A 27,106-nucleotide genomic window follows, 5' to 3' on the forward strand; every position below is an offset into this window, starting at 1 on the left:
CTTATATATTTTGGGTTAAAAAAATTAAAAAAGGGACCTTCTGAAAATTAAGTCCTTGTGCCCAGGAACAGTTCTTGGGGTTTGGAACATCTTCCCAAAACATCTTTTTCATTCTGCAAAGGATAAATAACAAAACATTCATACTGAAAATGTTCACAGTTAATGAGTGCACAAACTAGAAATTAATCAGCTATGTCTCAGTACGGCTTGATTCATTTCAGATACTATCCCATGAAGATTTCCACAACGTTCTGTCTAGATCAAATCTAATAACCAGTATAATAATAAAAATAGCCAACACTATTTGAAAGCTCTATGCCAGGCACTGTGCTGAACACTTGGCATGGATTTTTTTTGGAGAAAATAATATATTAAAAGTGGCCATCGATTGAATTTCAGAAACAATTCCACTTGATATGGCCTCATCAGCTCACTTGACTGAAAGATATATTCATATTCTAAAAACCTCCTGTCCCTCTTTTCTGCTATAAGACAAAAGTTTCTGTAGAGATTTGGCATGTGTGAAATAATATCATTGGTCTGGACCTCTCAGCACACAGTGATGGGGCACCCACAGAACCACAAGAAATTCAAGGTTATTTGCCAAACAAGGCTATTTGCCAAACTGGGGAGCCGTGCAGTGCTGATTTTTAAAAATGAACTGTCCACTCCAGGTAAATCTTCATCACTAAAAGTCCTCAACCCAAAATCTACAACTCTAAAAGTCATTTTTGCTGTATCTGAGAACATACTGCTTAGGATATCCTGTTATAAGCCTGTTATTTCCTGAATGTATTTACATTTTAAAAATGAATTTCTGGGGTGCCTGGGTGGCTCAGTCATTTAAGCGTCCAAATTCAGCTCAGGTCATGATCTCACAGTTTGTAAGTTTGAGCCCTGCATTGGGCTCTCCACTCTCAATGTAGAACCTGCTTCAGATCTTTGATCCTCTATTTCCCTCTCTCTCTGCCCATCTCCTGCTCATGTACACTCTCCCTCTCTGTCTCTCAAAAATAAAGATTAAAAAATAATAATAAATAGATAGATAGATAGATAGATAGATAAATAATGAATTTCTTCCATGATGTTTATGTGGTACTAGAAAAACAGAATGTGGTTTCCTGAAAACAGGCCTTTTCTTTTTAGGCTATCTTAATTGTATACTGAATATACATAAACATATCTAGCATACTTTAATGTTTCTGATTTGGGGTTTAAATTAAGGTTTAAATATTCTCAAGGGCTTTTTTCATAAAGATTTTTCACATCAAATACATTACCTTTGGTGTGATATTAATAATGTTCCAAGCAATAAGATTGAAGAGGAAATAATTATTGGCACAATTACATATAGACCTGCATCATTCTGGCGTTTTTCAATATCATCTGAAAAAGACATACAATTCACACAATTCGGAAGCTTGAGAAAATAATGACATCTTTCTGTATCAATAATTACAATAGACTTTTTTTCTGATTTTATCATAAATCTGTATTACTTTAAAGATATAAAAATAAGAAAAAGATAAACTATAATTATGGTCACATTAATAAAATTATTATTTTGTTCAGAATTATGTTTACTGTAATTTAGCAAAACATTTTTTCAAAATTATTTCTTTGCCAATTCCATTTGATCACCTTAGGTTATATAAGTCAAAGTACCAATTAAAGTTCTGATGACTCTGTCTCAGCATCTGCTTCTAGAGAAGCCTACTTACAACACCTGCCAATGTCTACCTTGTTCACTACAAACATTGACCTTGTTTTTCTTGAGCTACCAAATATACTTGCTCTTCAGAAACCTTTCACTTGCTAACCTTTGCCTGAAATGTCTTCTTTTGTACTTGCAGGTCTTGACTTAAATGTCATCTGCGCAGAGAAAAAGACCAATTCTGGGCATCCTAACTAAAGCAGCACTTTTTAAAAAATGTTTATTTATTTTTGAGAAAGAGAGAGAGAATGCATGAGCAGGGAAGGGACAGAGAGACAGGGAGACAGAGGATCCGAACTGGGCTCTGCGCTGACAGCAGAGAACCCTACACAGAGCGCACACTCACAAGCCATGAGAACATGACCTCAGCTGAAGCCAGACGCTTACCCTACTGAGACCCCCCCCCCCCCCGCAACAAGGAGCCCCTAAAGAACCACACTTTAACTCATCTTACTTTTATTTTGCTTCATGGCACTCACTTCTATCTGCTGTTATATTATACATGATTTGTTTACTGTCATTCCCATTAGAGCACTGGGGTTTAAGCTCCATGAGTACAGAGACTGATGTTTACTGTTCAATCCCCAGTTCTTGTGCCCAACATGTATTTGTCAAATAATGAATGAATTTTTATAATTATTTTAATTCTGAAACCAGGCAAAATATTTCTCTCTTCAACTTCATCATTAGGTTGCTTCGATTTGAAGACAATGTGAACAGTAATAGCAAAATCAAAATGTTAATACTCCAACCATGGTAAGATGAATCAGAAATTTAAGAGGAACAGTAAATTTATTTCTATAACTACCTTTCTAGTTTTATTTTTAGGGAACAAAATGTTTCCTTTAAAAGACTGATTAAAATTTAAAGGCTCATAAGTATATACCCCCAAACATATTACTTGGGGTAGATACATTTATATGAATTGTACAGAAAAGTCCTATTTTTCCAAGTAGTCTTTCTGATGATGTATTTTATTGTACAGCTGCATATCTCCCTTTATTTTGTTTCCATTAACTTTTTATCCAATTTGAGACTGAAAAATGTAATTTCCAATACGAGAATACAATACCATGCTTGGCTGTTTTCCTTCTTACTACCACCAGGGAACCATACACTCCTACTGCAATCACTCCCTGACACATCTATGTAAGACTCTGGACTCTTCCATGACTTCATCAAAAAGAATATAATCAGATGGCAATATAACTGCTAACTGAGCAGGAAACCACACATCTGTGTAAAAAGAAACCAAAAGGAAAAAATTTACCTGGGGTAAAACTATTAATTATCTTCGGTTTCCCCACTCCTTCCATAAATACTGGGTAAAGACTGAACTGATACTTCTCGATGGGGATAAAATGATCTGAGGAGAAAAATTTATTGAAGGGTCATTCCCACTGAATTAATATTAATGACTAAAACTTATATAAAAAAATTTTAGGTGACTCTCCTATATTTCCACACCTAGAAATTTAGTTATTTATGGATCAAAACTGATGACTAAGCAAGTTTCAAAAATAACCTAAGTATTCCAAATTCTCCTAGTAATGACAATACTTTGTAACTAATTTTTGAAAATATTACCCAGAGACAGAAGATTGTAATTTTCAAAGGCACGTTCCAATGATTACCAATTTGTTCAAGCTCATAGGATATGAGCTTCCAGTTTCCCTTTCTAGGACAATATGCCCTACCTCCTCTCCCATATCCCCAAGCTAGCAACATTCCTCTTTCATATGCATTTAGTTTACTTAGTTTCCCTATTCAAGGCAGCTGTGAGACTAAAGTCTTATGAAATGCAAAGTAGGGGCAGGGACCAGGAGTCCCCTTGCTTATCCAGCCCCCCACCCCGCCCCCCATCAAGGGAACAACGGTCTGTATAACAAAGCTCAAAACAAATCTATCAGTGATGTATCATTTTTACAAATGTGATAATATATAAATATTCCACAAGGGATCAATCTCTTTGAAGCCTAAATTATATATTCCCATAATTTAAATAAAAGCACAGAAAATAATCATCTGGACCACAGTGGTAATGAACTGAATTTAGTTCTCTATCAATCGTTTCTATGTGCCCTGATGCTAGGGTCTTTGGAATGCAACTGAAGTATAAGTCTCTGGAGTGATACTGTATTGTCAGATCATGGTAATCATTAGCTTCCCTACTTCAACCTTACTCAGACTTGGAGATACTGTATTATGCAGTTTAATCACCTCCTGGGGCAACTGGTCTACTCTGGGGAGTTTATATTGCCTACATCACCAAGTCCTACATTTTTAGACCTTCAGTCTGGCATTCCCACTCTCCACTAGTGGTATTATATGTTGGTACACATATTTGGGAAAACAATTTGGTGGTAGATAGTAAAAGCCATTAAAAAAATAGTCTAGAAAAAAAAAGGTAAAGCTAGAAGCAACATAAATGTTCTCAAAAAAATAAATGGTTTAAGTAGACTTTAGAATAAGATGCTATATGATCATTAAAAATATGGTTAAAAGGATTGGGGAGAAAAGAGAAACATGCTTGTGATATATCAAAGGAACAAATCAGAAAAAAAGTTGATAGATGATATGATTACAACTGTGTAAAATATTTTAAAAGGATCAAATGAAATAGAATTGAATGTTTATGATAAAGGGATAGAATTATATGTAGTAAGATGGCAGTATCATCTATATTTTTTAAGTTTTCATTAACTGGCTATGTTATTTGAACTAATAATCACTCTCCTACTACTCCATAAGAGAAACTTATTAAAGTACAGCAAACTTACCATGAATATAATACTTCTTAACGGATGAAGGGATTCTAAGCCATTTAGTTTCACTGTCTTCATTAAGAATTTTCCACTCAGTAATAAAATACATCAGAGAGTAATCACTGGGTGATAATTTCCAGGAAAGAAACACACAACTGCTGTTTAAAGGATAAGCACTGAGTGACTGCACGGTATTTACTGAGGGGAAAAGAAGGAAATTTGTTTTTAAATTCAAAATTAATGTAAAAAATCAAATACCCTCAAGGCACATATAACCTATTAGACAAAAGGAGAAGGAAGAGAAGGCTGACATTTATATAAATAAATATAATACAATTATTTTTGTACCACAGAGTCATGTATGCAGAAAGATGTGGGAATATATGCTATTGAGCAGAAACCAAAAACGGGATTTTGGATAGAGTCAAGGAAGTTGCTCGCCACTGGAATACTGCCCAAGCTTATTAATCATCCCCTCTACTTCTCTCCAAACTCTTCTCTCCTGCTGATGGAGTTGTGCTTTCAAAGAACAAATCTGATCATTTAACACCCTCCTCACAGAGTCTCACTTAAAAGCCTCCACTGGAGGGGTGCCTGGGTAGCTCAGTGAGTTGAGCATCCGACTCTTGATCTCAGCTCAGGTCTTGATCTCAGGGTTGTGAGTTCAAGCCCCACAATGGACTCTGTGCTGGGAATGAAGCCTACTTAAAAAAAAAAGCCTCCACTGTATTTCCATATGTGAGGATAAAATTCCTTCATGTCCTCTCCTATGCCACAAGGACTTTCGGTCAGCCTCTTCCTCTCTCAAGAGCCAATGCTCTTTTGGGGAAGTTTCATTCCTATACTGCTTGCTTAAGAAAGCCTCTCTAATCCTCAATACCAAGTCAGGTTCCTATTTTATTTTCTTTTATAAAATTATATTCCTCTCCTGGGAACATTTATCCCAGTTTGTAAATAAGCATCAACTTGTATGATTATTTGATTATTTGTTAATTAAATAATCAAAAAGTTGATTTGGCTCTGTGGATACTGAGACCATTTATAGTTTTTCTCACATTGGAGTTCCCACCACCTAACACAGTGCAGCATTCAATAAATATTTCTAGAACATCTTGATGGAAAATATTTTTAGTGTAAAACATTGTGTAGATGCTATGGAACTTACAAGAAGCTTACACTATACGTACAAAACTAATCATTAATATAAGGCAAGATATAAAATACCTTAAGAAAGGTAGGAAGCACCCCAATTTAGGACATACCTAATCAAAGCAATAAGCAAAGACTTCATGGAAAAGATTAGTAGAGATACAAGAGATTTGAATTTTCCATTAAAAAGTTACACGTTGAATATGTAATGCAGATTGGAAACTCCTATTAAAGGCAGTTCTCAATTCTCTAATCAAATATATCAAAATTAATTAAAGAAGGTTCATAACTTTTTTTAAAAGGGTATTTATTTATTTTGAGAGAGAGCATGGAAGAGGAGCAGAGAGAGAGGAAGAGAGAGAGAATCCCAGGCCCCATGCTGTCAGAGTGGAGCCTGATATAGGGCTTGAACTCATGAACTGTGAGCCAAAACAAAGAGTTGGATGCTTAACTGACTGAGCCACCACAGAGCCCCAGTTCGTCACTTGTATTAAATGAAGAACAGGGGTGCCTGGGTGGCTCAGTCGGTTAAGCAGCCAACTTTGGCTCAGGTCATGATCTCACGGTCTGTGAGTTCAAGCCCCGCGTTGGGCTCTGTGCTGACAGCTCAGAGCCTGGAGCCTGTTTCAGATTCTGTGTCTCCCTCTCTCTGACCCTCCCCCATTCATGCTCTGTCTCTCTCTGTCTCAAAAATAAATAAAAATGTTAAAAAAAATTTTTTTAATGAAGAACAGATTAATTTTCCAGTCTGAACAATTACTTGCATCCATATGTCATACTATTACATATGTATGTAATAAATATAATACACACATGTACCTGTACTTACTTTTACACACACACACACACACACACACACACACACACACACACACACAGAGGCAGGGAGAGAGAGATTAATTCACGTACAACTTGCATTGATCCAAAAGGTTTAGGTATTAGATTTACTAGAATATTCTCATTTATCATAATATTATTTCAACATGGTTCTACCACATGAAAACCCAAGGACCATATTATATAACCAGGGTACAACCTGCTTTGCTGTTTTTCAGAAAAGAAGAAATTAAAGACAGGAGACAGACTTACAGATTCAGGGAACTGCAGGCTTCTTGGAAGATCATTTAGAATGGGAGGAGTTTGTAAAAATTAAATATTGAAAGGGGCACAGGTTTACCACCCTGTACCCTTTCTTACCTTTGCTCATAGGCCATGAGAATGTTAAATTAAAATTCACAAAAGAAGCACCAATTGAATTGACAGCCAGAACTGTAACAGAATGTGCTTGCTCTGTCCACAGGAAAGTGAATTGAGTGTGATTTCCCACATCTTCTGACCATGTTCCATTGCGGGAAGTATGATGTTTTACCACATATTTTCTTACACTACACAATGAGTCATTTTTCATCAGAGGCTGTAGTAAACATGAAAATTGATTAGTTTAAGGGCTCCCGTGCTTTTTATATCAACCAAGCTCATGAACTCTTCTTATACGTTTCCCACTGGGAGGCAGGGGCAGACCAGGGCAAGCCCTGTCTAGTTCAAGGCTGAAGTATGGGGAGGTGAGGTAGGAGAGGGCTGGTGTCTGACAGAGACACAATGAAGTCATCGGGATGGGTATACAGCACAGGAAACTTATTTTTTTCCTTAAGACTCAGGGAATAAATCATTTAAGTATAATTAATTATGATACAATTAGGACACTTTTCTACTGAGAAGTTTCACACTAATTTTAGAGAAAAGAAAGACTGGCAGAGAGTCAAGAGTTTCCTCATCTGAAAAACCAACAACGAGTAACCATCTGGTTCTGTAAAGCAACAACAAGAAAGAGCTGAAAAGATATTAATCATCATTTATGTTAACCCCAGTGTCATTTGTTATCTCTTCTTCTCTTAATCGTTGCTAATTCAAGTAACGGAGGCTATCAACGGCATCCCAGAATTTCTGCCCGATCATTTAAAAAAAAATCATACCAGATCACTGATGATTCCATGTAAAATATATATCTAGTCCAATTCTGTTCTTCCATTCTACAGAGCATTAACAATACACCCCACTTCCTCCATTACTGCCACCTGTTTCAAATAAGATTCAGTGCTGCCAATGCCTTACAAACCCATCGAAAACGACTCTATACAGTTGACTGGAAGTGTTTCTCCATATATTTTTTTTTGTCATCGAGATTCCTCAAAATCAGAAATAACAGAAAAAAAATAAACACCAACACATACACATGTATGCCTGCGGGGTGTGGAACAATCTGGGTAGGTGGGGAGTAGAATTTTATCAGATATCATCTAGTCCAGCTCTACATTTATACAGATGAGAAAACTGAGGCTGAAGCATCTAAGCAACTTTGCCAAAATAATGCTGACCTAGCTGTAATATACTCAGCTGAGAACAGAATGAAGTTCCCTAACTCCATGCCAGCACATTGTAGCTCTCTGCAATCACATCTCAAAACTGAAATGAAATATTGGACTGCAGAGCCTAAAAAATGACAGGATTATGAACAATGAAGTCTTTCATAAATATAAAAATAAAATTTAAGGGTAATATAAAAAGCAGGAATACCTTCCAAAGTAAAGTAACATTTCTCTCTTTTTTAGTGGTGTCTTCATTAATTATTCTCCAAACTTCAGGTCCTCTGGTAGGAACTGCAGAAGGACAAGGAGCCCAAGTTGTACATGTGCTCTCAGAAGGAATAATTTTTAGTCCTATTGGAAATGCACATCCTCGTGCATTTTTAAGACACATTTACAAAATCTCTACAGACCTTTTATATCTGTGACAACTGTGTAGGCTGGACTACTCCAATTGCTCCAATATCCCAGCCCATCCAGCCTCTTGCAGCGCACCTGAACAGCATAGACAGCACACAGATCTGGCACCAGGACGCTGGCAGAATTGGATTTTGCATCACGCACCTCATACATCTGTAAAATAAACTCAAGCATTAGAGTAATCATTACCAACACCTATGTAGCTAAAAGGGCCCTGAAGTGCATTCTATTTAAAACCTTAATACTATTCCAAAATTAACAGAGGGCTGACTTTGTGTTTTCTGGCTATAGAAATATGTGACTTGGATCTTGAGCTCCTTCAAGTGAAGGATTATCTTAGTCATCTGTGGTCTCCTTCTCAGGCCAAGATTTGGACTGACCTATTTGCAACCTCACTCTCAGCTGTTCTCAACTCTATTACTAATCTCTGTCCACTAATCCTCTACCCACAGAAATTCTTAATAATTTTAACTGAGTGGTTACATAGTGATATCTCTGATAGTCTCTTCGATAAGATGGTAAACTGTCACATTCCTTTCTGCTAAAATCATGATGATCTAAAGGCATAATTAGGGTTCCTAATATTCCTGGGTCTTTGCCAGCTGCCATCTGAAAACTGATGTGGCCTGTCACCATATGCACACTTGCCACTACGGGTGTGGTTTTAGTTGTTTGGTAAAAGCAGCTTCTTCTAAAATGTGTCCCATTGAACATAAGTGTACTAAGGAATATTAGATGTTAAAGGAAAAAGAGTTCCTTGGTAAATTGAGTTTGAGAAACACAGAATAAAATAAAGTCACAAATATTACTTTGATGCAGGACCTCTCTAAACCTTTAATATGTAACCCAGTGCAGTTCTGTACTAGGAACACACAGTGCTACAGGGGTTCCTACATTTATTCATCCATGCAATCTTTTTTCAAGGAATATTTCAATATTCTGTCAAACTCATTTTGGGAAATGATGGGTTACAGGAAATGTCATAACTTTAAAGGGTTAGACCTAGGGGTGCCTGGGTGGCTCAGTCAGTTAAGTGCCCAACTTCAGCTCAGGTCATGATCACATGGTTCATGAGTTTGAGCCCCACATTGGGCTCTCTGCTGCCAGCGCAGAGCCTGCTTCAGATCCTCTGCCCCTTCTCTCTCTCTCTGACCTTCCACCACTCATTGTCTCTCTGTCTCTGTCTCTCTCTATCTCTCTCAAAAATAAACATGAAAACAATTCTTTTAAAAAGGGTTAAACCTATAGAAATATCTACTTAATAAAAACAGCTACAGAATACAGGAAGATGTACATTTGTGCCAATAAAATAAATCTTATGCAATAAAATTCTTAAACACTTATAAGAAATAACATTTAGTGAGGCAAGCTGAAGACATTTCTAGGTAAAATGTACCTTCCACTGTACTTCTTTTCCACTTAAGCCGTAGCGAATCTGGAATTTAAGATTATTCTCTGGAAAGACTGGCTTTTCCCAAGATATTTTCAATAATCCAATTTTTACAGTAATTTCCACTTTCACACTGGATGGAGGCAGTGGTTTCACTAGAAAATTTAAAAATAGTACTGTATAACAGTAATTTAAACAGTGAGAATATTTTTAAAACATTATCATGATGTTATAATCTTTTATACTCTATAAAGCAGTATCTCCTTCTCAAAGGAGATTAAAAAAAAATAGTACAAGTCAATGTGCAAACTCAGCATATTTGGGAACTAAAAGTCCCAACATCCCAGCACAGTAATATGAACTCTGAAGCTCTGCACTTATAATACCTTAAGACTGTTGATGACCAAAACCTCTAAACCTTTTCATTTCTAATGTTTCTCATGCTTATCCAATTCTTTATATATGAAGAATACATTCTTGACCAACAGTAAGAAGACATACATTTCAACTCCTGAAAAGTTAATTCCTCCTCAGAAAAGGAAGTATGAATATGTGAGAGATGCAAAGACATTCAATCTGTGACCTTACTTGACTGAATCATATGGATATCATATGGATATATTCCATGAATATCTAGTTTGCAGAAAGGATACTTTGAAGTACAAGAGTTTGCATGATCCCTACAACATGCACAGTGAGGAGGAAGGAGAAGCTTTCCACATTTTATGGGTGATAAACTAGTCACAGGGCACTTACATGTCTACCCCATGTTTACAAAGCTAGTAACACATGGAACTGGCATTTGGATCCTAAAGTTGAATCTCCACCTTGTTTTCTAGTACTAAGTAGGCAGTATAAGCCTAACTTAAACTTCTTATTTTAGTACTGAAAAGAATAACATCAAAGGTTGTTCTGATAACATAGAGAACTGAATTCATAGTGTCATATATTACATGTGAAGTTATTAATGTGCGTGTTTGTGGGGTAGAGAGTGGTAGGAGGGTTCCATGCTATTCCAAGATACTTAGTACCAGAGAAGTACTCCTTACAGTAAAATCCCTTTAAGTGGAACCAAACTAAATAGTATGTGTGTATGCATGTGCGTGTGTGTGCACATGCGCGCACGTGGGGGAGGAAATCAATTAATTGGGACTCTATGGTAATAAAAAAAACCCTAAATATTATGATTTTATCATACATTTAACAAAATATAGGTTTTAATTCAGATGTGTACTAATTATTTGAAAATATAACGAATCAAATACTGATTTTTGCATAATTTCCCAACAAAATAGTATATAGGACCAAAGATATTATTTTACCTCTATTGCATAATCATAAATAGGTCATTTCTCAAAGATTTTGCAGCAATATTGGAGGAATATATTATACTTTTCAATATATTCTTTCAATATATTCTTAATCCTTTGTAATCAGTGGATCTTTTTTAAGCGTATTTTAAAATGTCATGATGGATATCTTCTTTATCTATTTTTTTCTTGTTCAGTGTAGTCATTTTGAATCTTTCGGTAGCCTACACAGCCTCACGAATTAAACTCTCTGGTTATGACTACTCAGATTACAAAATCCATCACAATACCCAAATTAAATTTCTAAATTAAAAACACCAAATGTTTTCATAAGTACATTGGGAGAAAAACAAAGCAGTGCATTATTTACAATAATATTACTGCTACATTTTATTACCAATGACCAATATAACTTATCAAATTATATGCTGAAAGTATTCCTATTACAAAAACATTGTGCTATAAGTAACTTAAAAAAATAAAAACAGTAAAACTTTGTAAGGTTGATTGTCTTTTCAATTCCACTAAAAACACACACAAAATTTTGTTTAAAAATAGTGTTATCTGAAAATGGTAAAACACAACAATTACCATGAATCAACCTGAATCCAAATCTGCTAATAAAAATGAAGACACACAACACAGTTTGACATACCCACAGAATCAGGAACAACACACGTTGGTGGAGAGTCAAGTGAACCCAAAGAGTGATTGATTCTAATCCACATTGTATAGCCGGACAATAGAAAGATTGGCTGAAATACGCATTCATAAAAACCATCTCTCTGCAAATGGCAATCTTTAGATTCAGATATGGGATGAATAGATGGAACATCAGAGCAGTAAAGGCTGCTCCTTAAAAGATACGAGAACACTCAGTTAATATACAACATTGATGAAAACGGTAAGATATATGAGAGAACGCCATAGATTTTATTCCACTTAAAATAGATGTTCTTATTGGAAATGCATTTTTGATTTCCCCACTGTATCACAATTTTATGTATTTCCATAAAAATGACAACAAACCTTATTAAATATTTTATTAGATACTAAGTGGAAATGCAAATAAAATAATTGGTATTCCTTCTCTACGGATCCAAGTAGAGATAGAACCTACGACACTGAAAGTTAACATTATATTTAAGTGATTATCATTTTTAAAGTATAGATCACAAGTAGTATTGGAGCATTCCTGAGATGGGAAGGAAGATAAATACCTTACACTTTAAATATGGATTAAATTCCACCAGAAACTGAAGACATAACTTATGATAGTAAATTATAGCTTAATTGACAATGTCCTAGTATTTTCCAGTTTGGAGCATTACAATGAAAACAATACCAATCTTTGATTTATATCTGAATCATATAGTTAAATATATAACGCATTTTCTCGGAGAAGAAAATTAAGAAAGCAATTTTTATAACTGTGTCCCCAATCAACACTCTACCTCAGAACATACGAAGCATTTTTCCTTTTCTTTGAAATAGCCCTTCTGCCACTAGTTGCTCTGAACATGGTATTTAAGTGGTTAAATTAGCATTTTCTGTTTCCATAAAAATGGAGTAAGGAGGTTACAAGAAAATGAAAAACCTATATTCTTATGTTTCTCGTTCTATTTTTTGTGACATTTTCCTGCCTGTCTCCTCAAAATTACAATCATTGGGGTGTCTGTGTGTGAATAAGTGCTAGTGGGGAGAGGGGAGAGATGAGAACAAGGCATGGGGAGTCATCTGCGGTAAAAAGAACCGTGACCATGTACAGAAACACAGTAATGCTCCATTTGGAATGCAAAGGTTATATCTTTGTCATCATGACAGCAATAGCCATTTACTGAATATCTACCAGGAGAAATTCTATCACTTAACTATAATTAAATGGAATTTATCATTAATTCTCACAGAAACCTTGTAAGTCTTATTATTCACTCCATTTTACAAACAAGGAAATCGAGGCTTAGAGAGGTTTAAAAAACTCGCCACAGTACATGCAGGAGTTTCATACTCTTCTGTAAATATTAGCGATTTAATTGAGGTACAGAGCTTATGTGATGATCATCCACAAACACCTTTTTTAATGTGAAAATGTTATGGAAGGAACGTGAAGACAGATTATAGAAGTAAAATGGCATCCCATGAACATTCTATTGATTTTAAAATGCTACTATCAAGTAAGATGAAGTCAGCTATTATTCCCATGTAAGAAATGTAGAAATTGCCCCATTTTTCTACCACTACATAAGAATAGACTGGTCATGGGGTGCCTGGGTGGCTCAGTCGGTTGAGCGCCTGACTTTGGCTCAGGTCATGATCTCCCGGTACAAGAGTTTGAGCCCCATGTCCAGCTCTGTGCTGACAGCTCAGAGCCTGGAGCCTGTTTCAGATTCCTTGTCTCCCTGTCTCTCTACTCCTCCCTTGCTCACACTCTGTCTCTCTCTCCCAAAAATATAAAACATTAAAAAAAATTTTTTTTTAAAGAATAGGCTAGTCACTTTAGGGACAGAATTCAGATCACAGTATTTGAGGAAGGGGATTTGTTTTTCACGTAGAAAATTTAGATTTTAAGAATAAATGAGTGGGGTGCCTGGGTGGCTCAGTTGGCTAAGCGTCTGACTTCAGCTCAGGTCATGATCTCACAGCTCGTGAGTTCAAGCCCCGTGTCAAGCTCTGTGCTGACAGCTCAGAGCCTGGAGCCTGCTTCGGATTCTGTCTCTCACTCTCTCACTCTCTCTCTCTCTCTCTCTGCCCCTCCCCGGCTCATGCTCTGTCTCTCTCTGTCTCAAAAATAAAAATAAAAACATTAAAAAAAAAGAATAAATGAGGACAAGGGATACAAACTGGAAGGCCCCAGTATGAACACAAATTGAGACAGGGTGTTTGAGAGCAGTATATATCACTGAAAACTACTAAAAGAGATTATAAAAATAAAAATGTATCTACCTCCTCCTAATCAAGAGTTCTATTACTTCAGATGATACTACAGGAAGATGATGTCTTGGAATCATTTCAAAACAGGGAAGCACAAAAATAAACAAGCATAAATTACTCTTTATCATAACACTTCACTCCTTATTAAGCGTTTCTTTCCTAATCTTTCCTACTTCTGAAAGCATTCATATTATCTCTTAGAATCTTTGTGCAACAACCTCTGACTTTTTTCCAAGATATTTATCTTTAGCAAATGATACTGGACCTCTATAATCATGGATATTCTCCTCTGGCCAGTTCTCTAAGTCAAACTAAAATGTACAGAAGCCAATTCTTCCTGGATTTCATTCAATAATTAAAAGGCAATTATGGAAAATTAATTGATTATCAGAAAAATAATTTGAGGTAAAAACAAGTTATATTTTTTCTATCAATGTAATTTTTTTCAAAAATCACCTAATCCCTCAACAATTTCCTAAGTATATAGTACCTTCCTCTATTAGGAAGAACGTCTACTAGACTACTGTTCTGATGATATTTCTATAAAAAGTTTTATCTCACCATATCCACAGAATAATAACACAGCAAAAATAATACATACCTATGATACCTCAACTGCAAAGTACTTCCCACGAGTGATTGGATTGCATTGGTTGACCATCTGCAAGTCATTTGAGTTAAGTACCCATCAGTTTCACATGATATATTGATATTGACATCTATTTAAAACACATTAAAATATTAATACAAAGCAAAATCACCACAAATTTTTTAATGAAAATAAAACTTCCTTACATTATCAATGGGACTCTAATATAGGGTCCATAATAAAAATCTGTCTGTGGAAGGAAATGAAGAGAAGTTCAGTATTCTTACCAATCACATATAATTCAGCATAGCGATGGTGGCATTCATGCTCATTGCAGCAGTATATTGCATCGTAGGTAAACTTCCCTCGAGGTTTGGTTGCCTTCAAACTGCGAAAAGTAACTTTGCTAACATGGTCACCCACGACATGATACTGGCTTTGAGGAATTTTCTCAGCTAAATTCATCCACCAAATAATCTTTTTTGAGGAAACAATCTTGTTTTCATTTTTATAAATGCAGTGAAAAGAAACGTTAGACCCGACACTTGTCAGAATTTTAGGTGGAAAGTATATGACATCTGCAATAAGAGAAGAAAGGGAGGATATCAGATGAAGAACAAAAACATCCTGTATGGAATTTATGCTACATAGAGAAGATTCACAATGCAATCAGGATCACACTGCCAAAAATAAAATGAGTGCACTAAGAGACTGTATAACTTGTACTGCCTGCTTACGTACAATTCTGTAGTATCCAGGCATTCCCATTTCCAAATCACTTGAACTTCCAAAAATGTCTCAGTATTTTCTTTAAAAAAATTTTTTTAATGTTTTATTTATTTTTGACAGAGAGAGAGAGAGAGAGAGAGAGAGAGAGAGAGAGAGAGAGAGACAGAGAGACAGAGCATGAGTGGGGGAGAGCCAGAGAAACACAGAATCTGAAGCAGGTTCCAGGCTCTGAGCTGTCAGCACAGAGCCCAACGTGGGGCTTGAACTTATGGACTGTTGAGATCTTGACTTGAGCCAAAGTCGGACACTCAACCAACTGAGCCACCCAGGCGCCCCTGTCTCAGTATTTTCTAAACATAGAAACTTATTACAAAGTGTATTTAGTGAGTAATTGTCACTTGCTAATTGACAGGCAGAAAATCAATTTAAATGAAATATAACCTAATTCCACAATGACATGTTTTCATCAGACTGTGCCTTATGAATCAGTGAAACCTAGGCTGAGTTCTTGAATCAAATCACTGTAAAGGCAAAATTCTGAAGAATAAATGGGGGTTGCTATTGTCTCATTTGGATATATGAAAATTTCAATCAGCAGGTAAAGCTGAAAAATAAGCTTTAAATAAGAGAACTGGTTAGGGACAGGGCACCTGGGTGGCTAAGTTGGTTAAGCATCCAACTTTGGCTCAGGTCATGATCTCATGGTTTGTGAGTTCGGGCCCCACATCTGACTCTATGCTGACAGCTCAGAGCCTGGAGCCTGCTTCAGATTCTGTGTCTCCGTCTTTCTTTCTCTTTCTCTCTCTCTCTCTCTCTCTCTCTCTCTCTCTCTCTCTCTCTCTCTTTCTCTCTCTCTCTCTCTGCACCTCCCCTGCTCGCTGTCTCTCACTCTCAAAAATAAATAAACATTAAAAAATATATAAATAAATAAATAAATAAAGAGAACTAGTTAGGGAATGTAAAATCAACAATGCCCCAATGCACCAAAACAGGTAAACCTTAAATACTGGTCTGTAATGTTTTAAAGTTATTTAATGCCAGTATGCTGTGGTTTAGGATAAGAGGAACCAATATTTTTCTAAAATATTATTTTTTAATGCCTCTACACTATTCCATACTACTTTTTTGGTCCCCTATTGTTGGAAACAATATACTTTTATTTTTAATAAAATAATCTATTGTTTACATAATGTTTATATATTTTTATTTTTAATAAAATTATTATTTAATAAAACAATCTATATTTTTAATTAGAAACAACAGAAGTGTTTACATAAGAAGAAATCATTTCTGCCACAGTGCATTACAAAAACAGTATATTTCAGTTGTACAATTCACAATAATACATTTTCTTCTGAGAGAATATGAATATGTTTCTATTCATATCATCTGGATTACCCCCCAAAACAAAAACAAAAACATTCATTGATTTTTATTATTTTATATCATCTGGATTACCCCCCAAAAACAAAAATGAAAAACTTCATTGATTTTTATATTTAAGTTTTTTCTTTTTTGCAATAGCAGGCTAAGCTCCATGGTCTTTGTATTTAGAATCCATACAAAACATTTGTATTTTGTACGTTTGCAGTCAAGCATAAACAAGAAAAAAATTAGTAGCATGAAATCACTAGACAGAAGACAGTCCATTAGATTTTTAACCCTAGCCTAGGATGGCACTCAAGCTTCGTTAGTACATTACTTACTGCACGCAAGTACCTAGCACAGATTTGAAAAATCATTAACCTATTTTCAATATGCTCCACATGTCATTACTGAATGGCTTCAAAACTTTAAGAGTAATTTATTTTTTTAAAGAGTGCACATTAGATTTCAAAAGCTAAGCTGAATCTTTTATGTTTAAAGATAATGAAAAACTCAAACCATTTCACTTCAAAATTGAATGCCTCAGTAAGGCTTAATCAAGAAATGCAGTTAAAGTCATAGTATTTTGACATGATTAAATACTAAGATATTAGCTTAAAAAAAGAAAAGCAGGTTATTAAAAACCAGATGATGTGTAAAGTTTACATTGAATATACAGAAATTGATATGAAGTAAATGAATATTAAATTTTTAAAATAATATAAATATATATTTTATTCTCATGTAAGATACTCCACAACATTTAATTTGTAAAACGAGAAAATAATAATTTTCTTCTGATGACCAGGTACCAATACTTTTTGTAAGGTCTAAAATAATGAATTTCATTAAAAGAGGAAAATCTTTTGATAAATATTAGTGAATTACCTACATGAACATAAATCACGAATCAAAACATTATAGTTAAAGTTATTTTACAATGTGTTTATTATAGCTCCAGAAAATAGATTTTTAAATTTTCAAAGCAGACTTCCTATTTTCCTTTGAGGGGAAAATATTTTCTCTAGCACATTATAAGCACTGCCAAGTATGAAATGAAGAAATTATCTGTTTCTCCTCTTCTTCGGCAGCACAAGAATGTAATTAAGAAAGGTACTACAAGAATGAGCACTTCTAAACTTGTTTTAAGTGTGTGGCATAACTCAACTGCAACGTTGTTAGCCTTCCTAAGTTCTGCGAGGGCCTTGGGTTTTCTTCTCAAAGTCCAAGGTCTCCCAATAGCTACAAAGAAAGAACCTAGCCAAATCATTTTCAAAAAATCTGTAAGAATTCCTTGATTAGAAATGGTCAATGCTTCATTAACTGTGTACTTGGTAGGTACAGCTTTAATAAATCAATGACTACAAAATAGTAACTATAAAGGTACTGATAATTAGCATTCTGTTTGCTCCAGCAACAATACATCAGACAACCTCTGTTAAAGAAAGAAAAATCAATAAAATCCAAAGTGTTTGGAAATGATAAAGCAGGTATGCTAACTCACTCATGCTAAATAAGTTAATGCCTCGGGGCGCCTGGGTGGCGCAGTCGGTTAAGCGTCCGACTTCAGCCAGGTCACGATCTCGCGGTCCGTGAGTTCGAGCCCCGCGTCGGGCTCTGGGCTGATGGCTCGGAGCCTGGAGCCTGTTTCCGATTCTGTGTCTCCCTCTCTCTCTGCCCCTCCCCCGTTCATGCTCTGTCTCTCTCTGTCCCAAAATTAAATAAACGTTGAAAAAAAAATTAAAAAAAAAAATAAGTTAATGCCTCAAACTTACAGAATACTTCTGTTCGGTGGATGTCATTGTAGCACCTAGCAGTGAGCAACAGAAGATAATCTAATAATATTAAATACCTCGATTTAAGGGAAAAGGATCCAAATCCTTTTACATAAGAATAGGAAGCTCCCGAGTTTGGAGAAACATACTTCACTGCTGCACAGCACTCAAGAACAAGCCTCCAGTAAGCACCGTGAGGTGTGGAAAGTGCTGTGAAGGTAAACTCAGCAAAACTAAAACTTGAACAACCTAAGCAACACTGAAACCTCATTTATCAGGAACCATGAAGGAAATGAGAGGTCCCACTAAAATGCTCGATGTAAGTTTACTGCTTATTAGTTCCCAGTATCAATTTTTAGTGACACCAGAAATCTTGCATAAATATACATCATGCACTTAATCACTGTATTAGTGTGTACAAACATGAGCACTGGGATTGGCCTGCCAGCTCTAGATTGTGCCAACTTTTACAAGTTACTTAACCTCTCTAAATCTCGACTGCTCTGTTTGTAAAAAGGGAGTATCAGGGAGACATAGGTGAATACCCTATCTCACAGGGCATCAAAAGGATAAAATGATAATACATGCAAAGCACTTAGAGCAGTGCTTGAAACACAGGAAGTACCCTGTAACTGTCATTACTATTATTATTATTATTATTATTATTCAGTAGGGAAGTATGAACCTAGTTGTACCTTTGATTTATGATTCAGCACCCATCATTACATCATTACAGAAGATGATACTGTAACACAGAAATATGCTTGGGAGCTACTGAAGTGTGTAGGCTTTTCTCCCCACTCTTGGTGTCCCTAGTCTACTTTCTATTTGGCAAGTTTCTATCTTTCCCTTAATATTTACCTGGTACCACTCACTGGCAACTAAGCCATCCAAGTCTGTTAAACTAGTAAGCTACTTTTATACTTATTGCTAAATCAACAAATTCTGCCCATTGGGGCAGCTGTTTACTCACTGTCTGGCTTTATTTTTAACTTATTTTCAGACATTTCTGTTTGGGATGTCTAAAGTCACTAGAGGGATACACCTGTGGTGAATAAGTAAAAGGATAGGTGTTAATTGTAATACTGTTAGAGACTGTACAAGCAAATAAATTGGTAAAGTTTCTTCTCAACAAAACATATCTTTATTACTGTCAGGTACACAAAACACTAAATATATGCAGAGGGAAGGGCATATATATGCCTATGTGTGTGTTTTATAATACATATTAATAAATCTTATAGTATGCACAAAAGCATAAGAATATGGTCCAACATATTCAGAAACCAAACAAATTTAATCCTGCACATAATGACCGTGAACTAAGAAAGTAATAGTAGTATGAAAGGATTTTGCACAATGTAAAGCAGAACTAACCCTATGTCCATCCAAAGGTCTAAAAAACCTGAACAATCTAAAACAAAATCTTACATGAAATATAACACAAATAACTATCACATCATAATCGATCAAAATGTTCATCTTTAGGGGCACCTAGGCGGCTCAGTTGGTTAAGCATCTGACTTAGGCTCAGGTCATGATCTGACGGTTCATGGGTTTGACATGAACTGTGCTGACAGTGGGGAGCCTGGAACCTGCTTCAGACTCTGCATCTCCCTCCCTCTGCCCCTCCCCTGCTCTCACTCTGTCTCTCTTTCTCTCTCATAAATAAATAAATACATACATACATAAAATTTTATTTTAAAAAATATATTTAAAAAAATAAATAAATATTAAAAAAATTTCATTTTAGTCCCACTAAAAACATAACATTGCTAAGAGCCATTATTCTAAAAAGGCATAAATGTATGAATATTCAAAATGTTGAATATTAGCAAGCTTTAAAAATAACAATGATTCTTTTAGAATTTCCCTCTTCTTCAGAAAGCGTACATTTTCAGATCTAATTAAGAAGTAAAATCATAAAGAAGAAAGCCATTTTTTTCTCAAAGAGAAACGTTTCACCAGAAGGTAGTTAAAGGGGCCACAGGGTCACTCAGAGTAGGTTTCCAGACCACTTCTCTCCTCTTCTACCCACTTCACCCCATCCCACTGTTGTAAAAACTTCCATGGGATAGTCTTTAAAATTTGATTTATAATTCATTCCTTGCTACATAACTCACAGCTGGTCATTAAGTCCTATTAATCAACAATAAATAATTGAAGGTAGAAAAGTTGACCTTCCTTGGAAATAATCCCAAAGCTGAGTTGTCAGCACCATATTTACACACATTACTCAATAATTATTTGAGGAAAAGTGATGAGAAATTCATGTTTTCTAAATCTGTTCCCACAAGGTTCCTGACTTTCCTAGAGAGAACCAATCCTTCCCGTTGCCTAGCACTTGGTCAGCTCTTCTGACAACCTTGCTCATGCAATTAGTTATGTATCATGTCAACCTCTCACCTTTATTAGATGCTGAGATTTTGAATATCGAGTTGTGGTTTATAAACTATGGTTGCATCTACTATTTACTGAGTGCTTACTAAGAGTCAGGACAAGAAAATATTAAGGGCAGCTTTCCAAATCCGTAACAGTGACCTCACTTATTTGAACTATGCTCAGTAATACAATGAATGTCAATAGAAGTAATACATTGTGAAGCAGGGGCTTTTTTTGTTTGATTTTGTTTTTTGTGTTTTTTTTTTTTTGCAACTTTGCTGTGTGAGAATCCTCTAATTCAGTGCAGACGTTAGGCGAATTGTGCCATTCTATCATATAAAGACATCTCTATTTTGCAGATGAGGAAAGGAGGCATAGAAAGGTTAAGAAACTTTCCAAATAAGTGGTGGGGCCGGGACTTCTATAAACTTGTCGGACTCCAAAGTCAGTGCTCTTAAACCACTAATGCTACAGACTTTTTGACTAAGCAATGCTTTTTAAATAGTAAGCAATCAATACATGAACTTATTTAGTTAAATGTGTTGACTATCTTCTCAGTGATTTACACAGCACTTGTCTCTATATATCCACAATCAACCTGCATGAGTTTCAGTAGGAATAATTTTGGTCTTTTGATGGATCAGACAAGTAGGCAAAGGTCCACAAAGTGTCTTCCTATGGTCACAAGTTAGCATGTGACAGGGTTGCACTATTCTAAGGCTCCCGGGCCCCAACTTCACAAGGTAGTTCTGAATAAATCACAGTTTTTCTGATGTTAAGCTTAACTTTCAAAATATGCAAATTAACAGTGAAAACTCTCAAAAGCAAGTATCTAGAGTGGAAAAAATTATTTTATTATGTTATTATTATGTAAAATATAATAATTAAATAAAATTTGAATATTTGAAATCTATGTCAAATAAACATATCTGACATAAATAAACATATACCTAAATGTAACTTCAAAAAACATCAATAGAGGTAAGGTTCTGAATTTGTATATTTGGAACCTTTCTATCTTTTCTATCTATCTTTTGAGTAAGAAAGAATAATTCGGCAAGACACTACTATGGATGAATGTAAACTTGGGAACCTTTACACAAGTTTTCATTAACAAATTAACCTGTCAAAATTTAAATAAAACATTAATATTGCATTCCTCGTTGACTGCCACAAAGTTTAAGATGCTTATAACAGGCCAAAGAAAAAATCAGGAAGCATATTCTCCTCTCAGTAGGAGCCACTATTAGCAATCCTACCTTGTGTGGTAAAGATCAGAGGGGCGCTCCAGTCACTCCAGAGTCCTGGGCCATCCAGTCTCCTGCCCCTCACTTGAACTTCATATGAAGACCCAGGAAGCACACTGTCTACCAGCAGAGATGTAGCTGAGACAGTCTCATCAGCCTATTAAATATCATTTGAAAACATCAGAGCATCAAGTTGATGTGGAACCTTTATCAAAATTGATGACAAGCAGTCTTAGCAAATTTCAAAGAATTAAAATCTTACAGAATAGTTAGCAGGCCCCAGTGGAATTCATTTGCACATTTGTCAATAAAAGTTTAAAGAGCCCATGAGTCCAAGAAGAAAATCACAGTGACAGGAAATATTTTTACCTGAATAATAATGAATATTGACCTTTCGAAATTTGAGAGACACAGCTGAAGTCAGTGGAGAGCTTTAAGCCACCACTGACATCTCTAATAAACACACACGGTAGGAAACAATGAGCAGGGGTGGACAGAGAATAACAAACATTCCTAGAATAAAACTTCACAGAGAAGGGCACGAATAATTTAAAAACCTGAACTTGATGATAAGCTACAGTGAATCAAAATATAGTTTATACACTAGAGAGCAGAGATCCAAGAGACTTAATTCTGCATAAGACAACCACTACTAAGAACTGCTTAGCAAATGAATTCAGTTTTCCAATGATGTACTCCAAAGCTACTGAACTCCCTGGCCTCTTAAACTGGGAAAGGGTGAAAAGCGCTAGGAATGTATTACACAATAGCAGATCACTTATATTTCAAATTCTATTATCTCCGTTTTATAGATGAGGAAGCTGAAGCCCAGAGAAGCCTTAACTCTGCTTTTCCCACACGTGGCACTAAGGATTCCTTTTCTGCTCTTCATGAAAATAAAGTCATTAAAAAACTGGCCCAGAGTTAAAAAGACAGTTTTTATATCTAAATTATATAACAATTCATTTCATAAGGGAAAATGCCAAACTCCATGCACAGTCCACGCTCCTTATGACCTCCTTCTTCTCCTCTCCTACTCCTCTCTGATTCATCCACTGCTACTCTTGCTCTCACTCACTCCCCGGGCCTCTAGCTTCTCATCCAGCTTATGGCCTCTGAATTGCTGTTTCCTCTATTTGGAAACGAATTCCCCCATATATCTCCATCACGAACCTCCTTCAAATCCTTGCCCAAATGTCACCTTCTCAATGAGGTCTTCCCCACCTCCACTTAATGCTACAACCTACCATCTCCACCAGCACCCTCAAGCTCCCCCTCTCCAGTTTGTTCTACCACCAAGTGCATCCTGATGCCCGTAGAACAGTTCCTAGCACCTATTAGGTATTCAATAAACACTGAAACGATGCAAAAGGGATTTGACACACTTTACACTACAAATGTATGCACTGCATGTAAACAAATATGTTGAGCAATAAAAAAAGTAAGTTTGAAGTGTAAAATCAGAAAGGATTATGATCATGAATCCAAGTTTCTGTAACTGGACTTTCTATAGCCCTTTAGCTGTGTGTGCGTGCATGCGTGGAGGGAGAGGGAAGAGACGGAGAAAGATGGTAATCTATACATAAACTCTTTTTGGAAGTGGAACTTTCTCTGGGACTAAATTCTGGGAAGAATTTGTCATACCCCTCAATATATAACATGGATCCATACATAAGAGATACTGTGCAACATCAAACAATTTTTCTAAAAGCATTTTACCAAAGATGCAGACATGCTGTTCATATGGTCATTTCCTAGGCTGATATTAAATGAAAGCAAGTATAATATTAAATTACAGCTGGTTCTGCTCCAGAAGAGCCATGTACATTTGGCAAGCAAAGGGCATTTGAGATGGGACTTGGAAAGCGCCGTATCTTCAGTTGCTTCTCGATGTTCCATTTTGTTTACTAAAATATACTTACTGGGGCACCTGAGTGGCTGCCTCCATTAAGTATCAGACTCTTGATCTCGATTCAGGGCATCTTGGCTCAGGGCATGATCTCATGATTTCATGAGTTCGAGCTCTACATCAGGCTCTGTGCTGTCAGCACAGAGCCTGCTCGGGACTCTTTCTCTCCTTCTCTCTCTCCCCTTCCCACATTAGATTTGTCTCACTCTCAAAATAAATAAATAAACATTAATTTTTTTTCCAATTTAAACTATACTTACTTTTCTCATATTTGTTGAAGAATTCTCTGAATATTTCACTTGATATTGAAGTTGAAATGGTACCAATGTTGGGCTGGACCAAGAAATTTTTAAATTGCCAGTGTCTGTGATTTCCATATGTAAACCTAATGGTGGATCAGGCTTCACTTAAGGAAAAGAGAATATTTTGAAGTCAAGCAATTTTCATGATAATCATAAAATAAAGTCAAAATGAATTTTTAGCAGATCCTAATCTTTTAACTACTTAAAAGGTAACCTTAAGCAAAGGCTAATTACAGAACCAAAATATTAGGTCTCCTCCTTGTATCTTTCCATAACAATCCACACATCTTCCTTTCCTTCTCCCTAAATGGTAAAAACTGTAAATCAGTAAATGAGGTTGTTTTGATAAACGTGAATTCCTGCTGTAAAAAAGTCTGTTAACTTTATTTAAACTGGCATTCCCCAAACTTCTTTGAAGCTTCTCCCTACCACACTCACCCACTGTTTTAGTGGGTGACAAAGAAAAACAGCATTTTGCAGAGCACTACTTGGAAAATGCATACAGAGTTTTCAGGTAAAACTTCACACAAATATGCATTCAAACTTCAGCAAACCTATTAACTTTGAAATACAGTAATCTAGATGCACCAATTCAAATAACTCACAGCATGCATACTTTACATGCAATAAACATAGCATTAGCAGGCCCTGGCTTGTCACCAGAAATGGGCATAGAGTTTCATAGTCTAACAATGTGTTTAGCTTAGTAAATGATTTGAGTTTGTATGTATACGCATGTGTTTATGTATGAATATGCATTTGTGTATAGATTTTGTGTGTGTGTGTGTGTGTGTGTGTGCGCGCGCGTGTGTGTGTAGTTTTAAGCACACATAACCTTGGGACACCTGGGTGGCTCACTCAGTTAAGCATCTGACTTCAGTTCAGGTCATGATCTCACAGTTTATGAGTTCTAGTCCTGCATCAGGCTCTGTGCTAACAGCTCAGAACCCATCTCCCCTGTCTCTGTTCCTTGCTTGTGTGCTCTCTCTCTCTCCCAAAAACAAATCAACATTAAAAAGAAAAATTAAAAACACATAACCTTTAAATTATTTGTAGAAACAATATAAACATCTTACAATAAAAGACTGGCTAAAGAAATAATGGCTCATCCCTATAAGGGGCTCTATATAGCCATTAAAAATGATAATGGAGAAGAATATTGAACATGTTTAATATTGTTAGTATTGTAAGTTTATTGGGGGTGCCTACGTGGCTCGGTCAGTTAAGCATCTGACTCCTGACTTCAGCTCAGGTCATAATCTCACGGTTTGTGAGTTCGAGCCCTACATCAGGCTCTATACTGACAGCGCAGAGCCTGCTTGTGATTCTTTCTCCCTCTCTCCGTCCCTCCCCTATTTGCTCTCTATCTCTCTCTCAAAATAAATAAAAATAAATTTTTAAAAAAGTTTATCAAATAACATCTATACTTGGATTCCTGATTTTTTTTAATTAACAAAAGAATATTCATAAGTATGTATTATAATTAGAAAAAATGACAAAATGATGGAAAACAGATAATGAATTTGTCCTTTTTGCACATCTCTTGTGTTTTTAAGATTTTAACTAGCAGAACTTACATACATAGAAATAGTCATTACATTGAAACACTGATTTGCATTTCATTTTCAAGAACTAAAATGGCACATTACTGTTTTTTAACACACTGTATTTTCTTTTCATTTTTTTAAAATGTTTTTATTTATTTTTGAAGGAGAGAGAGAGACAGAGCATGAGCAGGGGAGCACCAGAGAGAGAGGGAGACACAGAATCCAAAGCAGGCTCCAGGCTCTGAACTGTCAGCACAGAGCCCGACACGGGGCTTGAACTCACAAACCATGAGATCATGACCTGAGCCAAAGTCAGACACTCAACCAACTGAGCCACCCAGGCGTCCCTTAACACACTGTATTTTCAAGAATTTAGACATAGTTTTTCTCTTTTCCTTGAATCAAAATTAATAAAGTTTTTACTTTATGTGACATATTACAAATTTTAATTATTTTAAAGCAGGGACAGATAAACACTAAAGTCTAGAAACAATAGGTGAAACTCACTGAGTTCTCATGACCAAAAAGAAAACAAAACAAAGCCATCAAACAGAAGAGAAATCATAAAATTATAAACTATTGTACACTTCCTGCCTGTATAGATACATTCCTTAATATTAGAAATCTAAAAATAAATCTTTCCCTGAACCACCTATGTCCCCAGTCTTAGATATACTGCCACCTACCTGCTTCTTTCACAGCAATATCTCTTGGAAGCATTGGCACTACTCATTCCGCCCACTTTGTGTCCCATCTTCCTAACCAACCTACTCTGATCAGGTCTACCCCCTCACCAATCCACTGAAAGCGCTCTCTCTTATCAAGATCACCACCCTTTTCCAAATCCAGTATCAGCTGTCTGATCCATTTCACTCCACCTCTCAGTGGCATTCCACATATCTGCTCACTGTTCCTGCATGGTTCCAGGCCACCATGTTCTTTTACTCCTCTATTCCCTCTGACTGCCTCAGTCTTTCCCTCGCTGAACTCTAAGTGGCTGATCTTATTCAATCCCATAAACATCTATACACCAAATACTCCTGTATATATCTCCCTTGAACTCTAGGATCATATGTCCAAATGCCTATTCAGCATCTCTTGGGTATCTATAAGCATCTCAAAATTAATGTGTCACACCTGGTCCTCCCCAAATCTCCCCATCCCAGTACATGGTACCACTATTCACTGGCATGCTCTGGTCCTAGCCTGAGTGTTATCC

The 27,106-nt window shown here is 36.0% G+C and overlaps 1 protein-coding gene across 4 annotated transcripts in view; it reads right to left on the reverse strand.

The window, feature by feature from the left end:
* The window catches only part of LEPR (leptin receptor), an 85,758-nt gene that overhangs the window by 15,622 nt on the left and 43,030 nt on the right, over window positions 1-27,106 (reverse strand). For all 4 annotated transcript variants that reach the window (XM_047873633.1, XM_047873630.1, XM_047873632.1 and 1 more), the window contains 13 exons: window positions 24,299-24,444; window positions 22,142-22,286; window positions 14,919-15,209; window positions 14,644-14,761; window positions 11,767-11,966; window positions 9,808-9,956; window positions 8,405-8,564; window positions 8,203-8,285; window positions 6,826-7,042; window positions 4,495-4,677; window positions 2,985-3,080; window positions 1,281-1,386; window positions 38-113 (listed from right to left, as the gene is read on the reverse strand). In XM_047873633.1, the coding sequence (XP_047729589.1) occupies window positions 38-113; window positions 1,281-1,386; window positions 2,985-3,080; window positions 4,495-4,677; window positions 6,826-7,042; window positions 8,203-8,285; window positions 8,405-8,564; window positions 9,808-9,956; window positions 11,767-11,966; window positions 14,644-14,761; window positions 14,919-15,209; window positions 22,142-22,286; window positions 24,299-24,444 (1,970 nt within the window). The remainder of the gene's footprint in view (window positions 1-37; window positions 114-1,280; window positions 1,387-2,984; window positions 3,081-4,494; window positions 4,678-6,825; window positions 7,043-8,202; window positions 8,286-8,404; window positions 8,565-9,807; window positions 9,957-11,766; window positions 11,967-14,643; window positions 14,762-14,918; window positions 15,210-22,141; window positions 22,287-24,298; window positions 24,445-27,106) is intronic.

This window comes from Prionailurus viverrinus, chromosome C1 (assembly GCF_022837055.1).
Source record: "Prionailurus viverrinus isolate Anna chromosome C1, UM_Priviv_1.0, whole genome shotgun sequence".
Taxonomy (NCBI): domain Eukaryota; kingdom Metazoa; phylum Chordata; class Mammalia; order Carnivora; family Felidae; genus Prionailurus; species Prionailurus viverrinus.